At 40.1% G+C, this 17,094-nt stretch overlaps 2 protein-coding genes across 6 annotated transcripts; one reads left to right on the top strand and one right to left on the bottom strand.

Moving 5' to 3' along the window:
• Positions 1-726: 726 nt before the first annotated feature.
• On the bottom strand, positions 727-8,118 carry LOC129180484 (THAP domain-containing protein 6-like). 2 transcript variants are annotated; one of them, XM_054775006.1, is made up of 6 exons: positions 7,325-7,404; positions 6,995-7,187; positions 6,801-6,923; positions 5,048-5,258; positions 2,535-2,688; positions 727-2,465 (listed from the first exon to the last, which is right to left on the bottom strand). In XM_054775006.1, exons 1-6 carry the CDS (start codon positions 7,402-7,404, stop codon positions 2,249-2,251), a joined length of 978 nt encoding a protein of 325 aa, XP_054630981.1. In that variant the 3' UTR covers positions 727-2,248. The 2 variants fall into 2 exon arrangements, with proteins under 2 accessions (XP_054630981.1, XP_054630980.1); XM_054775005.1 differs by lacking the exon at positions 7,325-7,404 and adding an exon at positions 7,959-8,118 and having other exon boundaries at positions 728-2,465.
• Positions 8,119-9,068: 950 nt separating this feature from the next.
• On the top strand, positions 9,069-15,581 carry agpat9l (1-acylglycerol-3-phosphate O-acyltransferase 9, like). Of its 4 annotated transcripts, none has more exons than XM_054774790.1 (14): positions 9,069-9,281; positions 9,384-9,629; positions 9,707-9,773; positions 10,391-10,539; positions 10,621-10,766; positions 11,717-11,791; positions 11,898-11,987; positions 12,057-12,150; positions 12,239-12,354; positions 13,990-14,045; positions 14,188-14,273; positions 14,441-14,569; positions 14,701-14,780; positions 15,034-15,438. In XM_054774790.1, exons 2-14 carry the CDS (start codon positions 9,486-9,488, stop codon positions 15,140-15,142), a joined length of 1,341 nt encoding a protein of 446 aa, XP_054630765.1. In that variant the 5' UTR covers positions 9,069-9,281; positions 9,384-9,485; the 3' UTR covers positions 15,143-15,438. The 4 variants fall into 4 exon arrangements, with proteins under 4 accessions (XP_054630765.1, XP_054630764.1, XP_054630767.1 ...); XM_054774789.1 differs by having other exon boundaries at positions 9,070-9,281; positions 9,464-9,629; XM_054774792.1 differs by lacking the exons at positions 9,069-9,281; positions 10,391-10,539 and having other exon boundaries at positions 9,549-9,629; positions 11,717-11,813; positions 15,034-15,581.
• The last annotated feature ends 1,513 nt before the right edge of the window (positions 15,582-17,094 follow it).

Raw genomic sequence — 17,094 nt, 5'->3', positions numbered from 1 at the left:
TACTGTTTTTCTGTGATGTTTTCAATATAATAATGTGTAATGTCAAAAAGAAAAGAAAGTGCTGAGGTGCCTTGCATTTCATTATGTTAGTACTGATACTGTATCATTGTAGATTTGTAGTTACCATTTTTTTCAAATGTATTTTTTTTATGCCTTGTAAGGGACAAATTGACATTTTCTTTTTGTAAATGTTACCAGCTTTATGCTATTATGATACATTCATGAATGACTAAAAAAATACTGTGCAATACAGGAATTCCGACATAATTATGATTATGTATATCCATGTCCTGTGGCCGGGTTGCAGGGGAATTTTGTTCAAATGTGCACCTGGTTGGGTCATGTTCTCTCGCAAATGTGGTGATCAAATAACCAAAGCTATATGGGGGATTTCATATTTATACCTTTCCGGACAGAAGTAGACTCTTTCTGTACCCCTATTTCTGACCGTGTTAATACATAAACCAAGAGGAAAAAGTCAAACAAAAGATAAATTCAGTGCAAACACGTGCTCTAATCCTTTAAAAGTTATATTTGGGGCTGACTCGCTGTCCCTGACAAATGTTTGTTCATTCCATTGCTACACAGCTACTGCAGGGTCTCTGCGGCACATTCTGGTGAATTTTGTGTTGAACGATGATACATAAGTTATACTGTTCAGTAAATCCAATATTACAGTATATTAGAAAGGGAATAGATTACAGCGTGGACTGTTGCAGTAGACTCAAGAGAGCTATTGTAAAGTAAAAGTAGCCATCTACTGTAGTTACAGTAGTTATAAGGTGACCACAGGCTATAATGCCACATGCGTTTTAATGTGGGAATCAACCATTTCAAATTAAGGACTGTAGCTGGTTACTTTTGATAACAAAGCAGCTTTGGTTGCACATAAAGATAGTTGCATAATGGGGCAGAGGTTGTCTCATACATTTTAAATAAGATACTTGGGAAATTGTTGCACCCAGGGAACAAAACAACACAATCTTTTGAGTTTATCTCTTGACCTAATGACCTGTTCCATCCTGTCTATAAAAATGACACTAACAGCTACAAGGTTACATTTCTGCAATAATGGACACAGCATTGGAGTCAGTCGCATGCGCATATTGGGATCCAATACAAGAGCTCAATCAAAAAATCTCACTTGAAAATGGCAAAAATGCTGTGTTTGTGTGTTGTGTTTATTTATTTATTCAATCATTTATTGTCCCTCTAATGTTGCTGGTTAAGGAGCCAAAAACATAACAAAGACCTCTATGCAGTATATTGTAAAATACAACCACCACAACAATAACTGGAAAATGCCTGTCATTCAAAACTCAGCTTGGAAATCATCACATTTAACTCTGCCCTATTATCATTCCCACATACATTAGCCAATTGCCCACCCAGTTACAGTAATGTGCAGCAGACTGTGAAATGTCTAAACCCGGAAAATAATCGGGAGCTTTTGTTCGTCTTAGGTGGGACGGAGAAAGCTTTTATCCCCCCCTCCCTCCTCCTCCTCTCCACAAAGACCTTGTGCATGGCTGCATTCCTCATTAAGACGTCCCTGTGTTGTGAGTAACACGTCTGAGCGGTTTGGGGCATTTCATTAGAATTTATCACACAGGCACGATTGAGGTCAGCACTTCTTGGGTCAAATGTGCATACACTCACAGAACAGAACATTAGGTACACCTGCACAATCGAATTGCCTTTCCAAACACGTTGACTTTTGATTGACTTTGTCAAAGACATTGTTTCATACTGTGGTTGTAATTTGTATCTAGTGCTAGTGCTAGTGTACTAGTGTCCAAAGTACGGCCATTTGCGGCAATTAAACAAGGGGGGGAAAAAAGAGCAAGGTATAATAATAATAATAATAATAATAATAATAATAATAATAATAGGTGTTAATAATAATGAGCTTTATCACATATAACACAAAGCAAGCACAAGGTATTGCCTTTAAATGCATATAAAACGCCTTTTTTTAGCCTGTTTACAAAATAAAAAGTATCAAAATGGCTCCCGCTTCCTTTGACTTTTCCATAAACGGCACTCAGTGGAAAAAGTTTAAAAGCAAAGGAAAAGCTTGTAGAAGTTTCAAGCTTCACTTTAATTCTGTGATACAAAACAACCTTTGAGATGTCAACTACAACTAACCAGTCTATTAACATTTTTACAGGTCCTTTGTTAAAAAAACAACAAAAAAACCCCAAAAGCTTTTTACTACCCTCTGCTGGCCACAGGACCAACTGCAGATTCACTGTATTTCTGTGTTGTCTTCTGATTGTGGCGCTCCATTCACTTCTTTTACTAAGAATATTATGTTTTGTGTGAGAGAGCTGTGTTGAATGTCTTCATAATTAACTTTTGCATCATTGAAAGTCTCACTTTCATCGACAGCCTCTACTTCTTCTTCTTCACTTCTTTCCAACGTTGTGTCAAGGACAGGTGCGGAATCCAAAGAATTCATCCACCTTTGTGAAATACGAAAAGTGCTTTGTTCATGTTGGGTTTGTTTAAAAAGAGTATTCAAAATGAAGTACCTTTGCAGTGTGTGTGGATGCGGAAGTTGAAGGTGGAGAGATTTTCTCAAGTAGTTATAAGCCTTTGGACCATGTAGGTGCAGAGTGAGGGCAAACTCCCTCTGGTCTTTCGTGTAGTCGCTTCCCTTTCTGGACAACAGGTGGACTGGAAGGTCTGAAATTTTGTTTGGACACATTCATGTAAGTGCTTTGAAACTACAGTATCTCACAAAGGTGAGTACAACCCTCATATTTCAGAGAGCAGTTCTTATAGTATACAGTAGATCTTCTCAAGGGACAATACTATAGAAATGAAACTTGGATATACAGTACTTTAAAGTAGTCAGTGTACAGCTTGTATAGTAGTATAGATTTACAATCCACTGATAATGATTCAACACTTGGGGTGTCACGAGATCTCGTGAGATTAAAATGTGGAAATCTTTCTCATTTAGAGAAATGCTTTCTCGTGAGAAGAGGTCATCGTCATGGTGTCGCCACTGTGAATGATAATGCATGCAATATGAAAGTGGCAGTGCGCGTGGCAGGGTTGGAACCACACATTAAGTGCTTTACGCACACAATAAACCTTGCAATCCCACCTATACAGTATGCTGGAGCCTATCCCCGCTGTCTTCGGGGTACAACAATCAATCAATCAATCAATCAAACTTTCTTTATATGGCTCCTTACATCAGCTGTAGCGGTACCGAAGTGCTGGACAACAGTGCAAGAAAAACAGCAAAATAACACAAGAAGAACATCATAAAATGTATTAGAACAATACAAACAAATAAAATAAAAGTGTCACGATGCTCCTGTGTGCCAAATGCAGTTTGGAACAAATGAGTCTTGAATTTTGCTTTAAACAAATGCAAGTCTGTGATGGTCTGCAATTCAACAGGTAAGACATTCCAAAGCCTGGGACCAGCTACAGAAAAGGAAGGATCACCCCACAGTTAGTAATTGGACCGAGGGACCTCAAGCAGCTGTTGGTTGGCAGACCAGAGATCTGGTAGGGCGACGACTGTTTGAAAGCTCAGATGGTGCAGCACTATGAATCGCCTTAAAAACAAATATTAAACGTTTAAAATCAACTCTGAAACAGACAGGAAGCAGGTGCAGTGTGCACAGAACTGGAGTGATGTGGCTCTGTCTATGAGTGTTGGTCAAAAGCTGTGCAGCAGCACTTTGTATCAGCTATAAACTGTTGAATAAAGACTGGTTGATACCAACGTACAGGGCGTTACAGTAACTAATGAACGCATGCATGGGCATTTCAAGATCTCGCTGACTAGCAAAGGACTTCACTTTACCCAGACGGCGGAGCTGGAAAAAACTCCAACGACAAAACCAATCTCCATCCATCCATCCATTTTCTATACCGCTTCTCCTCACTAGGGTCGTGGGGGTATGCTGGAGTCTATCCCAGCTGACTTCGGGCTGTTTGTCAAAATTCAGATGTCAAATTTAACACCCAGATTATTAACCAGATTTACAGTAGGGGGCAAGAGGGTCCAGATTGGGGGACAGCACCGGTGAGCAAATTTGATCCAAATATGATACATTCAGTTTTGGACTCATTTAAATGGAAAAAGATATGTGAGAGCCATTTCTCAATGTCTCCAATGCAGTTCAAAATGAAATCCAGTGAGTTAGGTTTGTTTGGAACAACTGGTAAGTAGAGTAGGAGGTCGTCGCCATAAAAATGAAACAAAAGGTTGTGCTTGTCGCTAACTGAACTGAGGGGCAACAAATATAAATTAAATAGTACTGGTCCAAGAATGGATCCCTGTGGCACACCAGAGGACAGTGGAGCAGTGGAAGACACAAAATCATTACTTGTTAATGGACTGGTCACAACACACAGACATTACTGCCTAAATATCTGGCAAAAAAGGCATGGTGGTAGCATCACGGTCTGCAGGTGCATAAGTGCTGTAGTTCACTGGGGGGGGGACATAAATTCAAACATGTACTGTACCCCTTCCTTGGGAAACTGGTTTTCCAGCATGATAACGAGACCAAACCCAACTCCAAGATGACAAGTGTCTTGCTGAGGAAGCTGAAAGTGACGGTGATGGAGTGGTCTAGTATGTCTCCAGAAACCTACTGAGCACTAATGGGGCATCATGAAGCATCCATCAACCCCACCAGTGATGTCTCCATGAAAGAGTAGAAGAGGATTCTCGTAACAACCTCTGCAGCACTGGTGTCTGGTGAATTCCATGCCCAAGAGGATTAAGGCAGTGCTAGATAACAAATATCACACACACTAAATATTGTCAGTTTGGTTCAGTTTGGGTCACAGTTGCCAGCCATTTGGACAATGGCGGCTGTCTGTTCAGTCATTGTCAGTGAATAAGAAATCAATACTGGTACACAAGCTGCACACTGACTACTCTAAAGTATATCTAAGTTTAATTTCCATAGTATTGTCCCTTGAGAAGATACATACAATAAAAATGTTGCTGAAATGTGAGCAGTGTACTCACTTTTGTGGGATACTGTATAACGACTAAGTGTCACGTCACCTGAGTAGGAGTTCAGCTTCTCTTTGAGTTCTTCATTGATAAGGTTCTTGCCCCTCAGGTCCTCCAGAAGACCGAACACAGTGTTCTTTGCCCTTCGTTCTCTGTCCTTCACATTCCTCAACTCGCGCTCCAGACTTTCCACCCTAGCTAAGGCTTTAGTCAGTCTGGCCTTTAGACCGGCGGGAGAAGCAGGCAGTGCATAGCAGTGATCCTACAAAATAGTTTGAAAATAACTTTTTTTTAGGTAGCAAAAAAACAATCGCCATCTGAAAAATTAGATTTTACAGTTAGTGTACAGTTACAGTTACAGATAGTGTAACCTCTAAAGACAAACGCCCAAAAAGTATTTGCGTTTTCTTTGTTTTTTTTGACAGACATATACTTCAACACTTAAGTCCAGCAACAACTATAAAAGTCCACTAGGTGGCTGTATCACTCTGTAAACACCTTTGTGTTAACTTGCCATGAGTGTTCTATTAGGCATCTTCCAAAAAAATCAGTAATTTTACTTTATTGTACTTTTATTTAATTTCATTGTAACATTAACGCTTAATACTTGTATGACAGTTACCAAAATTTAAAGTTTACTTAAAATATTGCCAGTAAAGGTAATTTAATTTCATGATAGTGAGAGGGTGACCCTGGAATGAATTAGCCACGGTTAAAATTTTGCGGCTTCACTCTAAATTTTACATACCTTTTGCTTAAATTAAACATTTTCAAGCATAAACATGGCTAAATAAACTAAAATACAAATATAAGGCATTCAGAAGATGCATTCAAAGACGAGATGCTAGGTAGTATTCTACACTGGTCACTAGGTGTCAGTAATGTTACTGTAAGGATACTGTAAAGTTTGATCGCCGAAACAACACGTTTTATTGCATGTTTGAATTATCTCATAATGACAATAATACTCATACTAATAACACCGGCTACTAGAACGAGTCTTATTCATGTTTTAAATAAGACTCTTATTTTCTGACCTGTAATCAGGGGCTTATTTTCTCTGATTATGTGTAATATACTGGGTAATAAGGGTGTAAAGATGACTATAGGGGTGTTATTTCATGTCTTAGAGGGCTCCAATAACATTAAAAAACATTTAAAAGGCTGTAAACAGGTTTTCTATGCTCTAATTACAACATATTTGATTTCTAAATACAAAATCCTACTTCACGGAAATTCACTGATCACAGCCGAGTCTGAACCAATCAACCGTGATAAACGAGGCATTGCTGTAATTCACTGCACAATCAAGACAGAAGTATTGTAAATATGTGATGAATTAAATAGTGAGGTGTATAAAAACGAGAAAATGAAATCTTTAAAAAGATACATCGCAATATAAAACATGTTTGAGAAAATAAATCATTCATAAGCACATAAAAATATAAATGCTTTCAAGTGGTGGGATGGTATTATAGTGCACGGCATCATACCGAGAGGTGTCGCTAATATTTTGGTTAGCTTATCTTGCTACACGAGAAGGTCAAAATATGTATGAAGCAGTACAGCGACAAGCACAATAAACATTGTTAAACCAATACCTCTCTGACAGTTTCTATAAACGTGAGCATTATAATCTTTGTAAAGCGGAATTTTTGATACAGCTCTTGTGTTGGCTCTCATCAGATTGTGCAGGAGTACTTAATGAAGTGAGTTGAGCCATGCTACAGCACCAAAAATTGGCTTTAGTGAGAGTCATGTGATGCACACTGGCATTTCAGTCATTACAAACGTAAATACTTACAACTTCAGGAAGTGGTGGTGGTGGTGTTGGTTGAGTCTGCTGCGAATTCAATGGACATTCAGACTCCACATTCAAGCTCTCTTGAGCTCTTTTGGATGTTTGTGTAGTCCTGGTAAACACTTGCTAATGTGGGGGGGGAGAGACATACGTGTAAATAACTTAATAACAACCATTTTGAAATGACTGACACCCACTTTTTGGACAGGAGGCTGGGAGCTGAAGACAAATGGTTTGGCTCCCTCTCTAAGCCTGACAGTCTGGCCTGTAGCGTCGATGTCCTCTGGTTTGAAGTGCTCACTGCACAGGACGGAGGACTTTGTGGCGCAAAAACCTTTCTTTCTTGCAGCAACTTCCCACTGTCTCCTCAATTCCTTTTCTTTTGGAAACCTGCAGGGGGTTAAACACACGATCGCATCCATAACAGGTTAAGTGCTTAGATGGTTGTGTAAATCATTGTAATGTTATCAAATTTCATTAACGCAAGCAAGCTTCCCATATAATGCACAATATTCGTTCAGTCTTACCTGTGAAATGTAATTCCCTGAGATTTGCTTTGAGCTGTGCGTCGGTTTGTACATCCCCGTGCTGCACAAGAATCGGGCATCTTTCTTTCTGTCCATCCACAAAGTCAGGGTTGTAGCCGTGTTTGTTATGTGTATTTTGGTTTTTAAAAATCCAAAGGAGATAGACTTTGAGATGCCAAAAAACACCGTTCCTGTGTTGTGTTTTTAGTGGGTATGTTGACAAAGCTCGGCCTACCCGGGACAAGATGGCGCCGATGTTGACGTGCGACCACCAAATTCCAGAAATCCACTTCCGTTTACCTCAGCGTCACAAAAGTCCGTTTCCGTTTAATTTTGTAGAAGCGAAATGCAGTCCATTTGAAAACATATACGTTGTTATTTCCAGTGTCGATTTTTATTTCTCGGATATAAGTAAAACACCGAACACCACCTCTTATAAACGAAAAGGACGCGTTCTAAGAAATAAAGGTTGGCCGTTTAAACATCGCTGCACTTGTTAAAGTGACTGCAATCACGACTTATTCTGATGATGTTAAACATCTGTCACAACAAGTATACGACGATATACGGTGTCTTATTATCAACTAAACATGTCGTTTGATTGTTTTATATTCCTCCCATTGATTGTACTTACTTGTGGAATGTGATTCTCTTGGCTTTTGTGTCAGCTGTGCGCTTGTTCACGCATCCCAACGCTGCACAGTATTGAGGCATACTGTCATTTTGGTCACAAATATTAGCCAATACCGCTCCAAAATGGCGGCTTCGTAGACGTACATTTTAATCCGCACTCAAGGTAAACCGGTTCACCCACAATTCCTTGCGATACGGAAGTGGCGTTTGTTCACCTCGCAGTAACAAATGAGGTAGTTAATTAATTTGCTATGTTAATAACAATCGTTTTTAGACTCCTGTGTGTGTGATTAAGACGAATTGCTGATTATTAATAGATTATTAATAGATGTGTAATAATAAAACGAATGGAACAAAGACGTCATTTGTTCAGTAGTTGTGTGCGATACTGCAATTTATTGTGTCGATGTGATACCAAGTGCTTTAAATGAACATTATTGCCAAAACCCATAAAGTTACCGATACTCTTTCATTGAATGATTCTGTGAATAATTTTTTAGATAATGATGTGTGACTATCACACTGGACAAATATTTAATGGAAAAAATATCAACAAATGTTGTTAACAATTTAACAACACTGTGTATAAATACAACTATATCAGACAATGTATCAACAAAGGATGCAATTTTTCCATTCATTCCTTTTATTGCATACAATGGTATGAGCAAAATCAAGTCAATAGTGCAAAATAACTAAACAAAAGCAAAAACTACTATTGGTTCTCATTCACATCCGTTGACTCCAATCTGTTGTGTCCCAGGTTTGTGTTTATGAGCAATATAGCATCATATAAATATAGCAATATAAAAAATATGAACAATTAAACAAAACAAAAACACAGATAGTGTTTGTGAACAGGAACAAGAGAGTTGAAAAATATCAATCTGATTGCGCTAGTATCGGTCCATTTCTGCTCATGTCCTTGGTATCGATAATATGACATTTGGATCTGGATCGATTCACTCACCCTTATTGTTGAGCAACAAGTGGGTCGGATCGTGTGTTCAATGAAGTACACGACTATCAAAATTGGTTTTAAATCGAATAAACTCGCCTATAATAACTTTTTGCAAAGTATTTTAAATTAAATGCTAAAAGTAATTATTATACAGGCCATTTCATTCGCTGGAGCCCTAGAAACTAGGGGTCTAGGAACTAGGACATTTTTACACTCTTGAACAGAACTTTTTTTGACCTTTGGTCTACTAGTCAAAGGGGCGTGGCCTCTTTGCAACACACTTGAGTCGAGCGTGAGGAGAAGCAAGACGAGTCGGTGTCGCTGCACAAGAATGACGCCTTTTGCTGCAGGGGACAAACGCAGGTAGGCCGCTTTTAAGAACTTGTTGACTTTTCGTTAAATGTTTGGTTAATCTTGGGAGCTGGGTGGAATCATGTGATCGTGCTCACATGGCTTGTCGAGTAGGGTAGCTGTCTGAAGTGACGTCATGCGTGGCATAGCTACATAGAGAACGAGCCTCCTGACAGAGTTGAGTGACCACACAGGGAATAGGAGAAAAGGGTGGAGATGGAGGACTTCTGGGCTGTGGTCGTTTGGGCCGTGAGGGTATGGCTGTGCCTCATTGTCAGCCTCATCATGATCCCTGCTATGTTTGGCTTTTCACTTGGCATCTCTGAGACCTACATGAACCTTCTGGTGCAAACTTTGGAGGTAAGAGTACTTTCATTCGTCTTGTATTTGGATGACAATCAGTGAAAACATGCCTAACAGTGTGTATTTTTTTATAGTGGGCTACACTGAAGTTACAGAAGGCAAGCGCGGAGGAACATACACTTAAAGCCCCTGCATCTAGTGGTAAGTGCATGGATGTCATATTGGGAAAGATTGAGGTTAAGTGACAGCTGTGTTGCAAAATCAAGTTCAAGTCTGGACAACCATGCTGCAATGACCCCATTTTGAAAGTCATCAAACAACAAGTTGCATGCATAAACCATAAGTTGCTGTGTAACACTACGCTGTGTCTGTAGGGCGTGTAAGGGAGTATACGACAGGCAACAAGGTGAAGTTTCTTGCAAGAAGCAATTACTCAATACCTTATCACGCACTGCAAGAAGAAATAATACGTCAGCATCAAGTGGCTTCTGCAAAGTGTGTCACTGGGCCATTTATAGTTGCATAATGGACCCTCCAAATGATATAAACACGTTGTGCTTAATAGGCAGAAATAAGAAAAAAAATACACATTGGATTGGATTTTTGAAAGCAGTTGTTTATCTGTAATCTTGGATTTTGCCCCCTGTGTTATCAGATAATGTCAAGTTGAAACCAGATCCACTGTTTTATTTCACCATCACTTAAAATTGCCCCATGTTAGGTCATGCAAGCTTATCGATTAGCCAAGACAATTTACTTTGAATACAGGCATGATGCTGGCCATCTTTGGCTGACTTTGTTGTGTGCGTGTGTGTCAGGTCTCATTCAGAGGGAAGATGGTTCTATGGAGAAAGAGCTAGAGGAGCTAAGACGGAGTCGTCCCAAACCATCAGTAGGCGGTGATTTTACACTTAGCGACTGTTTCTATTTCACCCGCAGAGGAATTGAGAGCATTGTAGAGGATGAGGTGCGCTATCTTACCTTAGTTTACATTATTATTAGCACATGTGAATATGAAATTGTAATGCACCTCAACTTTTTAATACAGGTGACGCAGCGCTTCTCTTCGGAGGAACTGGTGTCATGGAACCTGCTGACCCGCACTAACAATGACTTCCAATACATCAGTCTGAGACTGACTCTGGTCTATGGCCTTGGCATCTTTGTCAGATACTGCATCCTGGCACCACTCAGGTACACACATTATGCTTTTAAAATCAAATGTCTCTCCAGGGATTTAAAAATACGCTAGAATCTTCAAGGTAAAACACAATTCGACCCGTTTCCATAGGAAATAAATATAAATTGAATTAATGTCACCATCGTAAAACATTTGTTTATTGTACAAGCAGTGGGTTACATTACAACATTCGTAACTGATTTTGTTAAAACAATAAAACACTTTCTTAAAGGATGAAGAAGGGTCTTAAAAAGCAGCACAATGTTAGCCACAAAATAATGTCAAATGTAAAAAAAAGAATAAAACACTACATTATCAAATGATGACCCATAGTCATTGATAGCAGGATTTGCACTTAGAAGCTCATAAGGCAGGGGTGTTCAAAGTGCGGCCCGTGGCAAATTTTTCATTGGCCCACAGCACATTCTAAAAGTACAATTACTAAAAAAAGAGCAAAATAATAATATATGGAGAAAAAGTAGAAATGTTTATGCTAATAACACAAAGGTGACACGTAGGTTGTTTTAATCAATTCCTTTGTATATAGGATTGGTATTAGCATTTTTTGCACAATTAAAAGTATCAACGTGGCTCCCTGCATCCTTAAATTTTTTTAGTATGCGGCCCTCGGGGAAAAAAGTTTGGATGCCCCTGTCAGAAGGTAATGAATATTGTCAACATGAATTGCTCACTCCTGGCTAAGATGACCATGTTAGTGTAACAGTCGAAATACATTACATTACTGACAATTCATTAACTAATAACAAGTTAAACTCTTACAATAGGAATCTTTGCCAAATTCTTTTCAACCCTTAAAGGCCTCCTCCATACGCAGGAGAATAAGGAGCACAGAGAATACTCATGCAAGCTAATAATGTAGCAAACTAATCTGACTGTGTCTTTTTAACAGTACCACATCCAAATTAGTGACATTTCCAAACCTTGTGTTGTGCTCTCTCCTAAGAATAACTCTGGCCTGCATCGGCCTCACCTGGCTGGTCATTGGAACATCTGCAGTGGGACTGCTTCCCAACTGGAGGTGGCTGCATGCAAACTATACTGTAACTACTATATACTGATTGACTTTTCATATCCACTATCCTGGCTTTCACGGCCATGTTCTGCATTTGCGTCATCCTTTTCAGGATGAAGTTCTGGCTCAGCGAGTGGGTGCACGTCATGTGCTACAGGATCTGTGCTCGAGGGCTGTCTGCCGCCATCCGCTATCACCACAGGTCCTCTCTACAACATGAGATACACATTTTTTTTTGGGTCCTTACGTTGCTTTCCTCTTGATGGATCAGGGAAAACAAACCCCAAAAAGGAGGTATCTGTGTTGCCAATCACACCACCCCTATTGACATTGTGATACTCTGCAATGATGGCTGCTATGCAATGGTGGGAGGAGAAACTCTTTCTTATTCCAATCCACCAGTTTTGTCAGTGAATTTAAAAAGAAACGTGTGTGTGTGTGTGTGTGTGTCAGGTGGGTCAGGTGCACGGAGGATTGATGGGGGTCGTTCAGCGGGCAATGGTTCGATCCTGTCCCCATGTTTGGTTTGAGCGTGCAGAGATGAAAGATCGCCATCTAGTGACTAAAAGGTCAGTTGCATGCGTTTGGCCTTCCCAGTGATCGCGTGCAGGATTGTCATGCCTGTCATTGCACGTCTAAAAATAAACCAAGTTTATTACACTACATCCATAGGAAATAAGTGTGTATCTACACTGACCGGCCACATTATTAGGCACTGATGGACACTATCACAGAGGTATTCCTTTCACAATGTTTTTCCTATTTTTCTTATTTTGCTTGTAGTTTGCATTGGTGTACAACTGCACGGCATAGTTGAGGACTGTTTCTAATATTTAGGCTGAATAAGCAACAGACACACTGTATATCAGGGAAGCGACCCGTCTGTCATTTGCAACCTGCAGGACCATATTTTGTGGCCCACGACTTGACATGCAAGAGTAGTGTAATTGCGGACTGGGAGGTCTGAGCTGAGACACTGTTACTCATTAAAAGCAAATTATACTGTACACCTCCACTGAACTCCCAGTGAAATTGCCACATAGAGATATGAACAGAGAGAGAGGGATGAGATGATGTGTTTTCAGAATGAGTTTAAAATAGCTTTACTGTTTGTCAGACACCTAGACTAAAATCCTGTTTACATTTATGTTGCACTAAAACAGCATCATTCTTTTTTTCACCATTGCTGCTTGTATTCTGGTTAAAATATGCTGCAAAAATTCCACCCATTTTCTATACTGCTTGTCCTCACGAGGGTCACAGGTAAGCTGGAGCCTATCCCAGTTGAATGCGGCAAAATACAAACTATGAAATTATTATTTCTGTCTAGATATTGTTATCCTGAGCCATGCATTGCGTATTGCACTGTATCGTGAGTAGCCATGTCACGATAATCGATAAAACGATAAATCGATTAAGGACAGAAAAAAAACGAGGTCGATAATTTTGACGCCTCGATAAATTGACATGTGCCACATGTACGTATGCCTGTTCCATTAACCGGTCTTGCTTTAGCGCACAGGCTGGATGACAAGAGGGTTCACTCTGCGTATGTCTGAGCGCATTGGTTGTATAGTCAAATTAAAGAGTGAGCCTCCTGTCAGCTATTCAGCGTCTTTGTCACAGTACGTGGAGGCGGGGGCTAGCTTACGTAGTGATTGAATACACTAGTGCTAGCTAGCAGTTAGCAAGCAAACGCTAATATGAATGAAAGCACAAAAGCAATAGTTTCTAAGCCACAGTTCCAGTGTGGATGTGCTGGGGCGTTTGATCGGCGAAGTGAATGTATAGTGCCGGGCGGCGCGAGCTAGCAGTACCCAGGGTATGTGATTCGTAAGTGCTACAGTAGGCATCTTCTGTGCCTCACACAGATACACTACACTTGAGTGCCATCTAGTGGCTCAAATGTGACATGACACAGTGATCGCTGAATGATAAACTTAATGATAATATGGTCTAAAAAAGGTCGAAATTATAGATTATCGTCGATAATTTATAGCACAATTATCGACCACCAAAATGTGTTATTGTGACAGGCCTAATCGTGAGGTACCCTAAGATTCCCAGCCCTACTCCTAATACTTAACGCTGCCCAGCCTCAGCCAGACCCTAGCTCCAGCGGCCCCCAGTTAAATTGAGTTTGAGCCCTCCGCCATATATGATCGATCCGTAGTTTTCATGACCTGTTTTTGTGATGCCTTCAGGTTGAAAGATCACGTCAATGACAAGGAAAAACTCCCTATATTGATATTTCCAGAGGGTAAGTAAACATTTAAGTTTCATGTGTTTTTTTCCTTGCTATTGCCACTTAAGAATCAGGTTGTTTTTCTAGCTTGGAGTGATGACAAGTGTAGCAAGATTGTACTCCTACCTCATTGGCTGTGTTGCTCTGGTTTCCGCAGGGACTTGCGTCAATAACACGTCGGTCATGATGTTTAAAAAGGGGAGTTTTGAAATAGGAGCCACAATTTACCCTGTGGCCATAAAGGTATTTTCAACCACGCTTCTATTTCATTTTTATTTTACTTGTTATCATTTTTTATTTATTATTTTATTCATATTATTTTATTTAGTTTTATGTCATTTCTTTTTTTGTTTTTTGTTTCAGCATCTACCTAGAAATGTGATTTATTTTACAATCTGTTTATCCCCCAGTACGACCCCAAGTTTGGCGATGCCTTCTGGAACAGTTCCAAGTACAGCATGGTGAGCTACCTGCTGAGGATGATGACGAGCTGGGCCCTCGTCTGCGATGTCTGGTATCTACCGGCCATGCATCAACAGGTCTGTCCTTCTTGTTGGTGAGGACACGCGAGCTGCACGTGCACGTCCTCACCTAAACCAGGCCGCTAATGTACAAACGCACAACGCACGTGGCATTGGACTGAGATGTTGATTTAATTTAAAACTGGCAGGAGGGGGAAGATGCTGTCCAGTTTGCCAACAGAGTAAAGTCAGCCATCGCTCATCAGGGGGGACTGGTGGATCTACAATGGTAAGATGGACTTTGAACGCGATTAGAAGAAAGAAAACTATTTTGAAGACGAAAAAAATGAAATAACTTGTAGATTGCCATTTTAATATAAGGATATCATATTTGTTGTTTGATGACTCTTCTTCAACGATCAGTATTATCTCAAAATTAGCATCATAACTCCTCTTCTGTTGTTTGCTAACTTGCTAACAACATCTATGTGTAAGGGCTGCGTCAACAAAAATTGTTGATGTTTTCTGACGCCCCTGTACAGGGACGGCGGCCTGAAGCGAGCCAAAGTGAAGGAGTCGTTCAAAGAGCAGCAGCAGAAGCAGTACAGCAACATGGTGGTGGGAGACGACAGCGGCAGTAACAGCGACTGATAATTCCACACAAGCTCTTCACTTGGAAGTGTCATATCCTCATGAGCTGGACCTTTCACACCGTGAAAGGAGGATCGCTCTGATCCGCAAGTGCAATAGTGAACTTTAATAAGGGTACTGCTGCTATTTTCTGTTGTGATTGACATCACTCTGATGAAAAATGTTGACTTTCGTGTGTAGTGATGGAAGAAAAACTATTGGATACAAACACTGGATGTGTGAATGGCTCTCGCTGTTTATGTGCTTCTTTTTTTTTTAAATAAAGTGTACATGAATTGTAGCTATTTTTTCACTATTATATGGCACAAGCCTTAATTGAAACGGTTTGGATACAGGAACAATATTCCGATAAGGGAATAAATTACAATTTTTAACATGGTTCTCCATTACATACTATATCATAACTAAGTATTTGGCACAGGAATAATACACAGCCGCAGTAGGAAAGGCGATTTCATTAGACTGCTGAAATGCTTTAAAGCAGTGGTCCCCAACCTTTGACACACGGACCGGCTTTTATTCCCACAAATCTCCCGCGGACCAGGAGGGGGGGGGGAGGTCTTACATTATAGCGATCTAATTTATCGTATGTATTGTGTAAAACTAAGACATGAATAACATCAAGTTAAAAGTACAAAATTAATGCTGACCCACCATCCACCAATTCAAGCTCCAGACAAGTTTTTCCAGAGAGATTATTACATGGCTGTTTGACGTGTGTGGTAAAAAGCAGTGTGCTAGCATGAATTAACTTGAGACAAATGTGCACATTAGCACTCAATAAGTCATCAAAACTTACCTTTATGCATTCCCACATAGTATCAGCATTTGACACCAAATTTGAGGTGAAAGAAAAATGGTAAAAATACAGTAGTAGTCTATCTGTGCGGCAAGAGATAAAGTTAGCACACGCACAATGGACATGCGTCAAGTGAGACGGATGTAACAAAGAGAATCCGGCCACTTTTCAAAATAAAACAAAAAAATGAAATAATGGATTTTTTTTTTCTGTGCGGCCCGGTACCAAATGACCCCGCGGCCCGGGGGTTGGGGGCCACTGCTTTAAAGGACAACGCACAAATGTGACTTTTTGGTCGAGTCTCTAAGGGATGGTTTGTGCTCACTCTCTCCCATCTTGTGTTGTTTGTCGCTGTCATCGCCTTAAAACAACAATAGAGAAGGATTATTATTGGTTGATGAATTCTAGCACAGATGTTGATTTGACTTACTAGGGTGATCCGTGCTGCCGTCGGTGTCCTGCATAAAAAAATGGAAGTATTTTAAGAAGTCTAGCTAACTTTACTTACCTAATTGACGTCTCTTACCTCTGTTAAGTTGCTTTTGTTTTTCTTCCGCTGTTCCAAATATCTGCAAATGTGATGGACAGTGAGAATGCGTCTTCCATGCTGCGTTCAGTGACATCTTTAACAAGACAGTGACGAAAGGTACCGTATGTGTAATGATTGTTTTTTCTCATTTCTCACTTGATCCTTTGATTTGATGAGTGACATGCCGTGTCCTCGAGGAAAGGCTCTGATACTTTGTTGTAAAAGTCTAATCACGTCCTGGTGAGTTTGGATATATAATTCTCCATTTTGGCAGCCAAATTCATTCATTCATTCAGCAGAGCATAACTAATATCTTCCATTTGACGGGCTGCTGCAAAAAACAAACAAACTGGCTTTTCCTCTCTATGGAAGGACACCACTGACATCCACCTTCTACCCTTCAGGATGAAGCGAGAACGGCAAACGCCTCCCGTTTGACCTTTCTCTGTGTTTTATCGTTCGATTAGCAAGAATGGTGATAAAGGCATTACACAGGATGCAGAAAGTCATGGTGGACAAACAATGTCTCTGCGACATGTTGGTGACACGTTGACAAACAAACTGGCAGGCGTGTTACTGTAATATTTTGTTATTAGTTGGAAGCAAGACTATTGTTTTTGAATG

Source organism: Dunckerocampus dactyliophorus, chromosome 4 (genome assembly GCF_027744805.1).
Source record: "Dunckerocampus dactyliophorus isolate RoL2022-P2 chromosome 4, RoL_Ddac_1.1, whole genome shotgun sequence".
NCBI lineage: Eukaryota > Metazoa > Chordata > Actinopteri > Syngnathiformes > Syngnathidae > Dunckerocampus > Dunckerocampus dactyliophorus.
The sequence above is the reverse complement of the archived record's forward strand: the minus strand, read 5'-3'. Positions and strand labels throughout refer to the sequence as shown.

Excerpts from the sequence above, each read along its gene's own strand:
- LOC129180484 (XM_054775005.1), bottom strand. The coding sequence starts at position 8,038 with ATGCCTCAATACTGTGCAGCGTTGGGATGCGTGAACAAGCGCACAGCT. Across the intron at positions 7,188-7,958 it reads AAGAGAATCACATTCCACAA|GTTTCCAAAAGAAAAGGAAT; the intron begins GTAAGTACAATC and ends AACCCCCTGCAG. Across the intron at positions 2,689-5,047 it reads GAAGCTGAACTCCTACTCAG|ACCTTCCAGTCCACCTGTTG; the intron begins GTGACGTGACAC and ends ACAAAATTTCAG.
- agpat9l (XM_054774790.1), top strand. The coding sequence starts at position 9,486 with ATGGAGGACTTCTGGGCTGTGGTCGTTTGGGCCGTGAGGGTATGGCTG. Across the intron at positions 14,274-14,440 it reads TTTACCCTGTGGCCATAAAG|TACGACCCCAAGTTTGGCGA; the intron begins GTATTTTCAACC and ends TTTATCCCCCAG. Across the intron at positions 14,781-15,033 it reads GGACTGGTGGATCTACAATG|GGACGGCGGCCTGAAGCGAG; the intron begins GTAAGATGGACT and ends GCCCCTGTACAG.